The sequence below is a fragment of the Scatophagus argus genome, chromosome 11 (assembly GCF_020382885.2).
Source record: "Scatophagus argus isolate fScaArg1 chromosome 11, fScaArg1.pri, whole genome shotgun sequence".
Taxonomy (NCBI): Eukaryota; Metazoa; Chordata; class Actinopteri; family Scatophagidae; genus Scatophagus; species Scatophagus argus.
In genome coordinates, this window is record NC_058503.1 from 10,999,312 (window position 1) to 11,015,076 (window position 15,765).

At 38.4% G+C, this 15,765-nt stretch overlaps 1 protein-coding gene across 1 annotated transcript in view; it reads left to right on the forward strand.

Moving 5' to 3' along the window:
• LOC124067198 (glypican-6-like) overlaps nucleotides 1–15,765 on the forward strand; it is a 75,588-nt gene that overhangs the window by 19,302 nt on the left and 40,521 nt on the right. The window contains exons 2-3 of the mRNA XM_046404345.1: nucleotides 1,513–1,671; nucleotides 11,248–11,639. Coding sequence (XP_046260301.1) covers nucleotides 1,513–1,671; nucleotides 11,248–11,639 — 551 coding nt within the window. The remainder of the gene's footprint in view (nucleotides 1–1,512; nucleotides 1,672–11,247; nucleotides 11,640–15,765) is intronic.

Here is a 15,765-nt window from a genome sequence, read left to right on the forward strand (position 1 = left end):
CTGTAAAACTTATATGGCAGGTTATGTAAGAACTCTAAACATTTCTACTGTAACAAAAGCTAAAATGCAAGAGCAAAATTTGTGATTAAACTGATTTAGTCTAATAGTTAATATCAAACACCCGACTGGCATACCAAATTTTATTATGGGGTGTTGGACTTGACCCAGCAGCCCATAATTGGGAGAACAGCAGCTTCACACAATGAAAGCCTTGTTAAGAAGTATTTCTGACCACTGAAATGCAGGGTGGTGTTTAAGGTGGTACAGGAAGTGTTACAAATTTGTATTAAATCTTTTTTTTCTTTTTTAGCAGCATATTGCTTCATACTGAAATATGAAGGCTTCATACTGAAATATTTTAGTGTGTAATGTAGTGTTAAGACAGCATAACCTGCATCAGCTTGTGATTGATGAGAGTTACCTCTTGTAGACATTGGTCAGGTCCCTAGTATGTTGGGAATTCATCAGCTGTTTCAGGGGTGCTGCTAACTAGCCAACTAGCAAGTTCGCTCTACCTACATCTGGCAAATGCAGGTGCAGTTGCATAAAATTAAACCGCTTTCAGGTGGTTTAAAAAAAGATGTGGAAAAAAGTGGAAACCTACCCAGTCTTATTCTGCAACATAGGGTTGAGAACAAAACGCGAACAGTAGCCTTCATATAAATCAAAAAAAGTATAATTTGCATATTCATTGGTCAATGAATAACTAAACAACACAAAACATTTTATGGAGGTTAGGCCTAGACTGAGGAATAGAAATGTCACGAAGAGAGAGAGAGAGAGACCCTGGAATAAACTCCCTCATAAACTCAGTCTTCTGGAAAAGTCAAGTTAAATCATTTAAAGATAAGGAAAGGGAGTTATCTGATAAACAAAGAGGATCAGTGATTGCTCGATGGGGAGGCCAGCTCTGAGTGGAAACAATGTGTTTATCTCCTGCTGAAATAAACATTGTTTTTTGAGTAGCAAATTTTCCACAGTGATCATTGCAATCTGCATATGTTCCTTGCGAGAATGTAATGCTTGACAGGCATAGCAACAGTAGCTAATGGGGTTTGAAGATGAGCTAACTGTCAATTTGAATGCACTGCTGCTAATTAGGAACAATTGTTGGGAAACCTGCACATCTTTCTCGTATATTGTATAAAGAGAACATAAAAGTTAAATACTCTTATCAGCTCAAATTATTATGTGCCCAAACTGGGACCTGTTGCTATAAAAGTTTTATGAATCATCAAGTTTAATTCCAGAGCGCCCACTTCAGCAGTCTGAATGCAGGAGTGAGCGCTCTGGAATTAAACTGAATTTCCTGTGAATTTGCTTAACAGTCACCACTTTTTATATAGAAATATAAAATTTTATATTGATACCAAAGCCAAAGGTTTTAATCTAGAAAAGGGAAGACTTTAGGGTGGAAGGAAAGGATTTCTCAACAGTTTGCAATAGTTTGTAAGTTACTGTGTGTCGTGTTTTGTATGGATGCAAAAACACTCTATTCTGTCTGTTTTGCAGGTGAACATCTTCGTGTATGTCCTCAGGGAAACACATGTTGCACCCAGGAAATGGAAGACAAATTTGGCCAACAGAGTAAACAAGACTTTGAGAATCTTGTTGATGAAACGAGTCATGAATTGAGAAGCACCTTTGTTTCCAGACATAAAAGGTTTGATGGTAAGTGTTTTTATTTCTTTGAATGCTTTAGACTGATTAATTTTCCTATTTTTTCTCCTTCCTTTCAGTGGTCAGTGACTGTAGAACAACATGCTACAAAAAGAAAAATCAAAGGATTGAGACTGACTGAGTTTATTTGAAAAGGTTCACTGTTTGTATTTTTGTATCTGTCCTCCCTCACGATTAGACAAGATGTGAAAATCTCATTAATATGCCTTGGAGTGCAGAACCCTCTTGTTGGATTAGACAAACATGGCTTTTTGCACAGCTGATTGACAGCTTGAACAGCAGTACAGAGTCAAATTCTGCATTATTAAGATTGTGTGGTGGTCTTCTGCTGTGTGTGATCTTGTCTTAGCCCCATAGTGACTGTCCTGACCACCACGCATCCACTGAGCTTTTACTACGGGAGGGGATGCAGTCATTACTGAACCAAGCCTCACCCTGCCTCTCCACTTCTTCCCCTTGGTATACATCTATATGGAGTCTGCTCTCTCTAGTTACAGTTTAATGAGAAATAATAATCCCTCCAGTTCCCAGCATTGTACTGTGTGGGAAGCAACAGCTTATCACTGTGGACAGTGGTGAGAGGTGGTGGAGGTGAAAGTTGTCAAGCATAACCACCTGTCAGCACAGTCAAACAGTTTATTACGAATGCAGCATAAAAGCTTTTAATTAGTTCATCACTCAGAAACCTTCAAAGGTTACTGTATCTGAATTCTCTGTTGTATGTGAATTACAGGAAAAAACTTAACTCAAATCAAAGAAAGCTGGACTGTTATGCAGTTGTAATGCTGCACATTAAGAATGATGAGACACATAGTATGTAAACCAAGCTATCCAGTATTATTATTAGTACTTAACCCTTGGGATATGCTGTGTATATTAAACAACGCCCTATGTTTAAAACCCTGGATCGGATTTTGTTTCCTGCAGATGATAAATGTGGAGTTTAATAATTGGCGAAGCTGCCTGTAACCATCAAACTTTGGCAACCCTGACTAAAACGACGAGTAATTTATCAATACCAGTACAAGCAAGCTTACATATGGCCACAAAATATAAAGTGTACGATCAAGAAAACCCAAAGGAAACAAGGGTTTGACTAGACTGTTGTACAGGGAAGGAGCAGAATGACCCGAATGTAAGGTATTATATGCCCGACATGTTGCCGAAGAATTGCATCACAGTGGCTGGTAGAAGTTTGCATTTGATAATGAAACTTAGCTCCCATTTTTCAGTCACATTTAGTATGATTAATATGTTGTCTTGTTTTACTGTGCCATGGTTGGCTTCAACAGTAGCACAGAAACGAGTTTCCTGCCCTCATGCAGGAACACACTTTCATAAACAACATAAATCAAAGTTAATTTTGAGTGATGTCAGCAAATCAAGCATTTCTGCTGACATTTTTGTACTCTTTATTTCAAATCTATCTACTTGTTTGTCATCTGTGGGAGTTAAATTGCAAAACAACAAAATGAAAAGGGAGGAGAGTAGGGGCCATGAAATTTGAATTACCACTTAATTTAAAACTGTTGCCAGTGCCGGGCTGACACTGCTGAAATGATGGTACACAATATAGACCAATAAAGCAAAGCTGACTGGTTTTTTAATATTAATACATATATTCCATGTTCTTGTCTGCTATTAGAATTTAAGCTTATCTTCGCCGCATTATATTTCCTACAACTCCAACACATAAATTCAGTAGTATATATACATAAATTACATAAGATATATCATGGCAACAAGAATATGACCTCTTCTTAGACCACAGGATTGAACAGCGACCCTCACAAAGATTCAGTTAATGCTAAAGTACAAAAGTTAATGTAATCTTTGTCCAAAAGTAGAAGGTCCAGGCATAGTTTTTCATATTGGGCTATCTAAATATATCTGCTGTCAACAACTGAATAATGTCTGAATGAATAATATTGCAATCTGATACTCACCAGTCAGTGCCTTGTCTTTCTGTGCTCATTCTTTTCAAACTATTCGACATATTATATGAAACTAATACTATTCAGTTACAGCATGCGACTCTCAGATGATTGCCCAGAAAGTCAATGTCACAATGCCTGGGTGATGTCTGCCTGATTTTTCCAGGAATATATACACTTGTTTAGCTCACATTTGATTCCTGGAAGCGCGCATAAATAAATAAGTGTTATTTTGATCAGCCGCTGTCAGGATAGTGAATGTCATCAGGAGGACTCCAGTGAGGGAGGAAATGGGGTTTGTCCAGCAGCACTTAGATGCATGACTTCAGGCACTCGCTCTTTCTCTTGGGCTTTGCTGCCATTCTCCATAATTTCATCAGTGTCAATGCAGATGCCATATGCAGGTTTCAGCTCTGTACTCCTCTGCTGTGTAAAGACTTTGTGTCTGCTGAGGGTCTCAACTGGCCACCTGCTCGGGAAATCTGATATATTGATTGCTGGATTTGAATTTCACCCTTATCTTTATGTGTCATTAATTGCATCTGAGTGTTTTAAGTTGTGCGGTTATTAGATTTAAACAGTGGATATCAAATTAGATAAACCTCAAGTAAATCTAAAATGTGACTCCATGAAGTACGATTTGTATATTAAAAGATTCTGCATTTTGCTGACAACATATTTGTTAAAATGTATTTTCTCCTCACACAACAGTGTTGCCAAAACAGTTGTGAGAGATTTTAGTTCATTTAGATGCTCTTTTCCAAGGATTTATCTGGCTATGGAGCCTCACCTACAGAATTGGGGTATGTGTATATTTTCTCCTCTTTATGCAGAGTTTGGGATGAGTGTTGCTGCAGCTGACAGTAGCTGGCCAGCCCACGCACACCTGACATCGTAGCCTATGTGTCACAGTGAGAGGGCACAGTCTCGACTATGCCAGGACCATCCAAGCAGAAATACAGAAATATCCCCAACAAACCAGTGTTAGAGAATACATGTGAATCTAAGCGACAAACAGCATCATCTGAAAATTCAATGCCAAACATGCTGCCACAGTTACTGTAGGCTATTAATAAAACCATGTCAGAATATTCTTATTGTTTTTCACCGTATAATAGTCCTATAACCCCAGGAACGTGCTTCAAGAAATCAGAAACATGGCTGGCATTGAGAATTATTTTCCACTTGCTCATTAAAAACCAAGTTAATTGTTAATCAATTGCTGGCCCTCCTTCGATAGTGAACACCACAATGCTGTGTAGCCAAACAGAATAATAATGCGGTCCACCCTCTACGATTGATCTTTTTTGAGTTAGTGACTCACACTGTTATCTCATGGTCAGAATTCTCCTGCCAGTCTATTAAGACAGCATTTAGAAACTGTGATTGTGTTGCAGTTGTGTTGTTACACACTAAAAAACTTCAGCAAACTAAACTACTAACTAAACATTTAGTTTGGGAATCAATCCAACATTAATATGAAAAATAACACTAACACTGGGTGAAAACAACTGGCACTTGGGAAAATTAATCCCATATTGTGTTAGTGTTACATTAAACAAAACTCCTTTTGTCTTTACTCGTTGCATTGTAGTGTGTGGAAAGTGATAAATCTTTGTATGCTTATACAAGAGCATAAACAGTGAAAAAGAAAACGAGTCCTCCCTCAGCAGCCATTGTCCAGGTACCCTTGAGCAAAGCACTTAACCTGAAAGTACTCTCAAAAGCTGCCAACCATAGAAGACTGTACTGTGCTGGCCAGCTACCAGGTGTGGACGTCTGAGTCTAGATGAATGTGAAGCTGGGCGGTGCTGAAAAGGGCATGCTTGCTCAGCAAAATCCTTCCTCTGTTAGAGAGTCATCACAGACAATCCACATGGAGACCGGGAGAGTAGTGGTGTCTCTGCACACTATAAGATCTTTATGTGAAAACGTCTGTGACTGTAGTAATCCTTCTCAGTATCTGATGCACAAGCTCTGATGTTTTTGGAAATACGTAAACCTTTGCTATTTGCTTCGCCGTTCCTCAGTTATTAGTTTTGACAATGTGGTGCTCACAGGAATGTGTAGTCAACATCTCACAAACCGTCTTGTAATGAATTCATGCACTTTCTGTGATTGCATTCAGCGTGTTAGTACCTCTGATTGGTCCGTGGCCTTGAAATCAAATGCTGCACTCGTGTCGTTGCACAGGAGCTACCAGAGACACTCCATACAACAGTAAACCCTTTTAACATATAGCATTTGAGTTAGTCCCCCCCAAAATTCTGATTTTGAATTAATGTAATTCAAACAGTGTCTTGCATTTTTGAGCAATTCCACATCATGTCTGCAACAAATATTCAAATTGGAAGAATGCTTACAAATGGATAAAATAATCCTATTCACAACCAATTTTAAAAAGCCCAGGTCAAATAAAATCCTTTGTGGACTTCAAGGAACCATCTTGTAAATCTGTTCTTGTTCTAAGGGTCCTTTTTGCCCCCAAAGTTTTCTTCTCAGGCAGAGCTTACTCCCAGGGTGTAGATTCCTCCCAAGTTCCATCACATTATCGTTTCACCTTCCACAACCTTGCAATTATTTTAACATCTCCTTTATCAAGCATGAAATGAATAAAAAGTTGCACAAATTGCATCAACTTTTTTTTTGTATCAGGCAAGTCTTAAATTATACCTGAAACTGTCATAAAAATCTCTTTTGGGGCTGATTGGTAAGGGTTTTACCGAGCCCCCAGCTTTGACAAATGGAGGTAAACAAATGATCGATGTCCCCAATCATTTTGCAATAATTCCATGACCTCTTTGTATCGATTCTTAAATTGCACTACACTTACAAGGCAGCCTGCTACTGGTAATCTGTTGCTCAAGATGTAAGATTGAAATTTACGTGTTCTGCTCTGTGAACATTTCCTCATGACTTAATAGCACTGAGCTGTAGCCTGTATTGTATGGATATCCATTTTAGTGTTGATTGCAACCTAATTTGTGCTTTTGATTTCTTTGTTTGTGCACAAGCATGTATAGATTACTGCTTTCACAGATGGCGAATGTGATCCAGTGAGAATGTGGTCAAGGAAAGTACAGTTTCTTAACCGTGTGTGTGTGTGTGTGTGTTTTGTCATAGGTTGTAATAACTCAAATTTGAAAAAGTGAGTTGTGGTGAAAACCACTTTTTATGCTCCTACAGTAAGTTATGGCTGGTCACATTTGAGAAGACTTTGCTGTAATTAATTCTGCAGGTCACTTCCCAGGAGGTTGCTTGCAGGATATACCATCCACAGTCACCTCTGTTGGTTATGTGCATATGACCAAATCACTTAGACTCTCCATTGTCTCTGAAAACTTGTGGTCTGCTTGCAGATAAAAAGCACGCAGCTTTTTCCCTTCAACTAGCTCAAAGACTTAAATGCGATGTTTTAAAATTGCTGAAACAGAGACTACTGACATTTCTGACATCTGGGAGAGGATCTGCCAGCAGGTTTCAGTGAGACCAAGCAGCTGTGGAAGCACAAGCTTTCTCTTTATCACAGAGAGGATGTGTAACCTCTGCACAGCTTTGTGCACACAGGGAGGAAGTGAAGCCAAACTGAGCTTTATCAGCGAAACGTAATGAATTCTTTGCAAGTTGGGACTATTATAATAAACCCTGTCCAGCATTTCAGCCACGCTATCCTTTGTTTGGTGCTCTTGCAGCCAGTCATTTGTGCAGACTTCTTAATTACTAGAAGATGTGTTCTGGATTTATGCAGGCTTTTCTGATCATTTTACTCTCTGGCATTTCACTAAAATTGCTATTGTAAATTATGATCCCTCTCATGAATTTTCACTAATTAGATTAAGACGTCTTTTTTAACTAAATATATTAGTCATTGAATTATTCTGAGGTCGTACGTGATATAATTATTCATCGTAATCACTGCAAAACAGAGCTTAGAATTATATAAAATATACTGTTCACATTAACAATAAATAAAGCCTTAATTACGTTGGTTATATTCAATTCATATTTCAGCTGACGTGCTGAGCTGAGGAGTTGACTGTGTTGAGATGTTTTTCTAAAATGTGCATTTTTAAATTAAATTTGTTTGGAGATGCCATTAATCAATGTGCATATCGCTCAGCACCACTGACTGTTACAAATGAGTTGCTGAAGCAAAAATTATGCTTTTATGCAGATTATGCTGTAGTCTTTCATTTATTGTAGTTTCAAGACTGCTAAAAAAATAAATTCTGTGCTGTGACTATCACACCTGTATGTTTCTGCTCTTAACATAGCAGAAAATATGTGCAAAAGTAATGCTAATTTTATCAGATCCCAGAGGAACCTTCACAGTTAGCACTCACTGGTTAAATGAGACTTGTTAAGGAACAATAATTAACTGTGCTAAGAATAGAGAAAGCAAGTCTTTAACAGGTATATAATACTTGCTAAATCAGAGGCAGTTTTGAACTGAAAAGATTTAAGCAGAATTACAAACTTGCATTTCTTCAGTGGCAAATGTGACCTTTACCTTCCAAGCTAACATCAAATGAGTTATGGCTGTTAGCTGTGTTTTTTTGTTTTTTTGGTTTGTTTGTTTTTTTTGTTTTTTGCAGCTAAAAATACATTTATCTCAATCAAGTGATAACATTGTGAAATAACACCCTATGTGTGTTCAGCTACCTTGCGGATGAGGCGTACATTTCAGATTTTGCTTTCTGTTTGTGTACAACAGTGAGGGGCAGCTCTTGATACCCTGTGTAGACAAAAGTATTGGGGCTCCTGATCATTACATCAACAGGGACTTTAATGTCATCACATTCTAAATACACAAACAGCTTTGCAGCTATAACAGCTTCCACTGTTCTGGGAAGGTTTTCCACATGATTTTGGCGTGTTTCTGTGGGAATTTTTGCCCATTCATGCAGAGCATTTGTGAGGTCAGGCACACACCAGTTCATCCCAAAGGTGTTTGATGGGATTGAGGCTTTGCGCACTGGGGCACAGTCGTACTGGAATAGAAAAGGGCCTTCACCAAACTGTTGCCACAAATTTGGAAGCATAGCATTGTCCAAAATGTCTCGGTATGCTGAAGCATTAAGATTTCCCTTCACTGGAAGTCAGGGACTGAGTCCAACCCCTGAAAAAAAGCTCCATAAAGAGGTGTGTCTGGATACTTTTGTCTGTACAGTTTATAACTGATGAGATGTTATTGTGGTCTCATTGAGATTCATGCCATTTTGTCTCTGTGCTGTTATATGTAATATGTAATAAACTAATGACTACTTCTGATCCATTACAGTTTTGTCAGAGGCATCCTGAAGAGTGACTGTGAATATGCAAGGCTCAGGCAGATGATGGATCTTTTAGTGGATATGTGGTCATGTGACCTTGCTACCTGCTTTACAGAATTTAATTCAAAATATACTGACTGCTGACTGAGATAAGATGTGCAATTTGAAAGTTGTAGCTGGCACTGATGAATTCTACAGCTCACTGTCAGAGAGCACAACTTTGTTTTGCTTCAGTCTCTCAGCTCGCATCAGGCCTGTTGCAGAAAGAGAAAGCTGTGCTGTAAATCTAACACAGTACATTTGCTCAAGTACTGTACAAATTCGAGGTATCTGCATTTGAGTATTTTCATTTCATGACACTTCTGTACTGCACTATAGTTACAATTATCAGTTCATCAATTAGTTAATGCAGTCTCTGTACCTTTTTCTTGATCAATTTCCTGTTCTGAAATGAAAATCAGAAAATGTGCGTGGAGTCATTTTCAATTTAATTTTCTCTTCAAATAACAATTTCTGATTATTGGTTTGATTTGATTATCCATTTGGCCACAGGATTAAACTACTGACAAAATAGTGGATGTCATTCGGTAAAATTCATGTTGAAACTGGAAAAATTAAGATTGATAAAATAGATTTTTTTTCCTATGAATGTTGTTAGAAACTGTTTTGAGTGGAAAAAAAAACTTAATAATAATAAGGACATCTTTTTTCTTTTCTGGTTTTCATTTTCAGAATAGCAAATTAACTGATACACTGATACACAGATTTAATTTCCCATCTATTAAAAAAGTAATTTGACTTAAATTACTGGAAACACATTTGAAGTGCAATGGACACATCGCTTTTGCAAAATAATAACATGCAAAGCAAAGCCTGGAGTAAAATTCTTAAAATCGCTGGCCAATAGCAGGCTTATACCAACAGCATACTTCCTGCGAGTCTGACTCCTCACAGCCCTGTCATAACCAGTAAACTAGAAAAAAAAGTGCATTTATATTAATACATGAATACTAATACTGATACAGTGTAACAGTAGTAACAGTCACAGGAGACATTTTTCTGCACAGACTTCTCAGAAACATTTTCAGTCCATGACTTTTACTTACTTCTCATAGGACCCGAATACTTCCTCTGTCACTGGCTGTAGGTAGCTATTTCCTCTTGTAAATCTACTGCACACTACCTGCCCACCATGAAACAGCAGACACATGTGGTAAACATACTGCTGCAAAGAGCGCTATGTTTCCATCTGTTAGACATAAACAAAACTTAAAGGGAAGTGAATATTGGACTTAGACACAACTTCAAAGAAATGTTAATCTGTCTGGTGGTTGTGTAAAGAGACCACTGTTTGTAAAAATGCTTGTCATATCAAATATGAGGTGGTATTTTGTCAATATTGTGTCTACGGCTCTTTTTGCATTAAAGCTTTGGATTTGACATATTATCCTGTACAAGACTGGAACTCGGGAATAGTAAAGACTTTCTGGATTCTACACTGCTCTGTCAGGAACTGGAGTTTCCTCAGACTGGTCTGGTCAGAACTATTTCACTTTGCAGTTAAATGTTTTAGAGAGTTTTGAAGTCAATTTAAATTTTAATCTTGGTCCTTGAGAGACAGGAGTATTATTATGAATAGCAGGTAGTCAGAAATATTATCATCTCATCCCAGTTTCTGGTGAGTCATAGAGGTCATGAGGCAAACAACAAATGATGCCTAAAAAGGAGCAGAAATGCTGAAAGCCACACTATATGGTGGAATCATAATCCTGTTGAAGGATAACTTATTGTACTTCATCTGACAGCCTTACACTTCTTGCACATGGAGTAATATTCCAGTGCAAATCAGAAAATAGGAAACCATTCAGCAATATATATTATTTCTATAAAGGTACACGAATGTATTTTGGGTTTACAGGTGAAATATGGACAATACATCCCTCATACTCTGCAAACACAGAACTTATTGCTTTCCAGAAATATATGAGGAAGCTCCCATTGCAGTGTCAGAAGTGGTCTACCGGAGATAAAAATCAACAAACAGCGAAGTCTCTTCAAAATGAAGTCAACATCAGAAGCAGAACCTTAATTGATTTGCTATTTTGGTATTTTTTGGTTGTCGCTGTCGGCATCGCAATCAAGCAGACTTTCTTTTTTAGACAGCATCCTATCTTGCAATCAGACACATTTAATGTAATTTTGTTGCATTTCTATTTTAATCCCAAATTTAGGCAAGATTCCCAGTGCATCTCATCAAGGCGTTTCTATGCATGCAATGTACAGTATAATCTATACCAACACAGGCGTATATAAAAGAAAATAAGATGATAACACCTTTTTTTTTTTATTTCTTAACCTAGAATTCTTCCTGGAGCTACTGGAGAACACAGAGAGGTCCCTGAATGAGATGTTTGTGAGGACTTACGGTAAACCTTACATGCAGAACTCGGAGGTCTTTGAGAACCTCTTCGCCGAGCTGAAGCGCTATTACACAGGAGGAAATGTTAACCTGGAGGAGATGCTTAATGACTTTTGGTCGCGGCTGCTGGAGCGTATGTTCACGCTGCTCAACTCCCAGTATGTCATCACTGAGGACTATCTGGAGTGTATCAGTAAGTACACCGACCAGCTCAAGCCCTTTGGAGACGTGCCCAGGAAGCTCAAGGCTCAGGTTACCCGGGCATTCATCGCTGCACGCACATTTGTCCAAGGGCTCTCTGTAGGCCGGGAGGTGGCCCAGAGGGTTTCAAAGGTAAAGGTGCTCACCATGTTGATAAAAATTTAACTAGATCATAAAAAAATCTACTCAGCTGCTCACTTCTGTCACTTACAAAACTAGAACAATACCATCATTCTAATGATTTCACTTGCTGCTGGAAAATATTGAGCATTTGACCTCAGCTGAAAGATTTGCTGTGTATCCTGCACAAAATTTTAACAAGCCCAAGGTCTTGTTTGGTGTTTGTGCAGCAGCCCCCGCCCCTACCGCCCCGATTTTCCACCACAAACAAGTTCCTCCCAGATACTTTTCTGACTAATGTGTTCCCTCTTGGTGCATGTCCTCAAGAAGTCTGAGGCTCAAGGCAGCTTCTTCAGGTGCTGTCTAGAAAACACTGTTGAAGGTTATGTGAACTGCTCTGGAGAAATAGCCATACAATAAAAAAGGAAGGAAAAGAAATTTCTGCCATTACTGTTTATGGCTCTATTGCCTAATATTTGTTCACATAGTATACAGAAGCCATAAATCATGCTGTAGTCTTAGTATTCCGTGTGATGCAGTGTAATCTTAATGCTGCTTCTGCAGTATATCACACTGCCCTGGGAGTGTGTGTAGTTTTGATCATGTACAAAGTAAAATTAAAGGAAAAGCAAGAGGGCTAAAGCTTGGATTTAGTCACACTCAACAACAACAGGACCGCCTTCTCATGGGATGAGAGAAGCGCGATAAACACTACGCTGCAAATCCCCAGCCGCTCCAGTTTCCTTTCACTGCTGTATTGATATCAAATAGATTGGGTTATCAACACTATCATAAATATTTATCGACCTGCTGTACAGTATGTAAACAGAAGGCAATGGAAATATAGTATTACCCGAGCATTAGAGACACAGAGGAAGACACTTATAATTGTGAATTTCCCCAGTGCGGGACTAATAAAGGCCTATCTTATCTATCTTATCTTAGGATAAGACTCTGCTGCTCTCTAAGAAATCCAGCATTTTCTCGCAGTTCCACCATGGTGCACTTGGTGAACTTTAACCATGTTTCTTTCACTATGTGTGTGTGGTGAGGCTCAGCTAGAAGCAGCAGCAGACGATGCGTTGTTAGTATGCGTTTACTGAGTTACACTCTGCGTTTCTTACAAGCCAGCATGTCCCAGCTGCACCTCTTGACATTTCAGTGAGACCTGAGATCCAGGTCATGTGTCTGGGACTGCAGCCCTTTGATCCCCAGGGTATAAACTCATCACGAGGGATTGGGTGTAAGCATAATGGAATAAGACACCCTGCTAGAGGTGACTGTTGCACTGTGCCTCTAAGACGTGACATCCATGTTTATTGCTGCAGAAATATATATTGAATCAAAGTAGATGATGTAGTGCTTTATTTCTTCCCACAGCTTAAGAGGCAGAAAAAGAGACCCAGCAGAGTTTTGAGGAAGCAGAAACTCCTGTCTGGAGTTTGCATCTAACAAACAAAGTTCAAAGTCAGATCTTTACCCAAACAGTACATCTGCTCATTTGCAGCGATTAAAATCTTACAATCATCTGTCTGATTGTTGATACCTAGAATTTTTTAAATTCTGGCCTATAAAAACTTTAATCATTTAAATACACTCACTGTAGTAATAATGGCAAAGGATTTGATCTGTGCAAATGTGCAAACAGTGTGTATGAATATGATATGAAAATGAAAATGTTAGAATTATTGCACGGTATGTTGCCACTGTGTATTTCAAAACATCGCAATGGGAGGAATCATTCAATTCAATCAGTCACTTAATTGCCCTTCTATTTTCATACAATAAAATGGAAAAAAAAAAAGTCCATTCAGTTGAAATGTGAGGGAAGATGACACACTTTTTATAATTGTGGAAAATGCGGAGGAAGAAATGTTTGTTGTTAATTGATGAGATTTCATCAATTAACAACATCTCTCACCTCTAATAACTACTACAATGATGATGATGATGTTGATTTTAGTTGTCATTCCTCATCGCCTCTAAAGCTGCTGAGAACCAATTCCTGTCGATTTTGTAAGGCTGCTCGACACCAGTGGCAGTTGTGACAGGGGAGCATTTTTAGAATATTCGTGTTAAGTTGTGTGACATGTCACAGTACAGTCTGCAAGGTGACGTGTGAGGGTTGTGTGTATATGAGCCTCCCTCGGAGCATGACTCTGTTGGGCTGCAAAAATACCTCCATACCGCGCTTTATGACAACCACCACAGGACTGAGAAAGAGGCAGGTGTCCAGGCACATCAAATATTAACACATATCACCAAGATCAGGTCAGTTCTTTCATTTTCAGACGCGGAGAAGGTCATCCATGTTTTCATCAAGCTAGACTACTGTAGCTCTCATTATTCGGGTCTTACAAGACAAAATATTCACAGATTACAGCTTCTTTAGAGCTCTTTTAGAACATCCAAAATATCAGTTTGTCACAAAGCAAAGCTGGGCCTACAAGCTCATGTATTGTTGTTGCTTTTTTTTTTTTTTAACAGTCCATTGCTCCATTATCCATGTATAGGAAGATGTTACAGTAAGATGTCTCTCATTTTCACCAAAGTCAACATTTTTGTCTGACTTTACTAAAATATCCACTAAAATAACAATATTACTCACTTACATATAGTAGTTAAACATGGCAATATACCTAACAATGTTGAGAAGAGCTTATTTTTTAATTAACACAGACTTGATTTTTGATTTTATTGTCTCCAACCAGCCTTGTTTTGTGACGTGTCTTTAGGTTTTGGCAAAATCACAAGAAGCTTATTATAGAGGACAGGAAGGGCGACGATGTAGCCAAATGTTACGTTTATGCAGTCAAGCACAGCAGCCAGCCTATAGGAGCTGACCATTATGTAACCAATTACATGGTTGCCCAGCAACAATAAAGCTTTAATAGTCATTATAGTCATTTCTGTGTGATTTTCTTCATAGGTGTTCACTGACTACTAAAAGACTAAAAAATTACATTCCTTATCCTGCTGTACCCTGCTGCTCATTCAGTGTCTTCATCTGTGGTCATATGTTTCAGTTTCATACAAGAAGCCCATGGTGGGTGTCCATCCTCCTTATTCATGTAAGGCAGTGCATAAATAAAATAATAATATAAATAATAAAATGTTTCAAGAATTTCTCCTCTGCAGTCTTTTACATGGCATTCACTGAGCACAGAATTTTGTCCAAAGCGTCTTATGATAAGAGCATTCGTCATTTAGATGAGAGCTAGATGTCATCAGAAATTGTTAGGGCATCCCTTCTTAAAAAAACAACTAAGAGTGTTGTCATTGTCTGACTTGGATTTTTATGACTATAAAGAAAATGAGACATTACTAAGTGCTTGCCTGATCTGTCTGTGTGGTCTGGAAATGTGGGTTTTCAGTCTGAAAGATGCTTAATAAGATGCTGGTTGGTGCTTCGTGGAATAGAAAAAAGTCCATTAGCTGCCACCCAGGAGCTTTCGCTTCAGACATCTTGACAAGCTCCAGAGTGCAAGCATTTCAGCGCTGAGGATAAGAGTGCAGCACGCTTTTTAGAAATCATCTAATAAAATCTGTAAAATTACTAGGTCACAAAGTGCGGTTTGTATTTGCTATCTGGGATGCCACTATGCTAGCTCACACATGGCAAAACAGACAACTACTGATAAGATGTAGCACTTTGGTTTGTGCACAGTCTACACAGCTGAGAATGGCTGATTCAGACAGTGTTTCCTTTAGTTTGTTCCCTCACTATCACAGTACCTGCTGAATGAAAGATATATATATATATATATATATATATATATATGACCTAAAGTCCATTCAAGTCAGACATCACATTGAGTCAGTCTGTTTAGAATAAATACACTAATTTGGGATTCTAACTTAAGATGGATTTACAGTCTGTACAACATGTAACCCCCTCTGTCCCTAGATGTTCATCCATTAAAGCACTGAGCTTTTTCAAGGAAAGAGTCTGAATGAGCCAGATGCTTAATTTGGATCAGTAGTTGGACTTATGATTCAGTTAGTGTGCCATGGTGCTTCGTTAGGCTGCAAATTAACCTAATTTGTCTTCTCCTTAAAAGGACTGAAGTGTCTCTAGAGCTGCAGATCTTTGTCATTGTTATCACTCTGTCTGAAATGATAATCTGTCTTTGAAAAA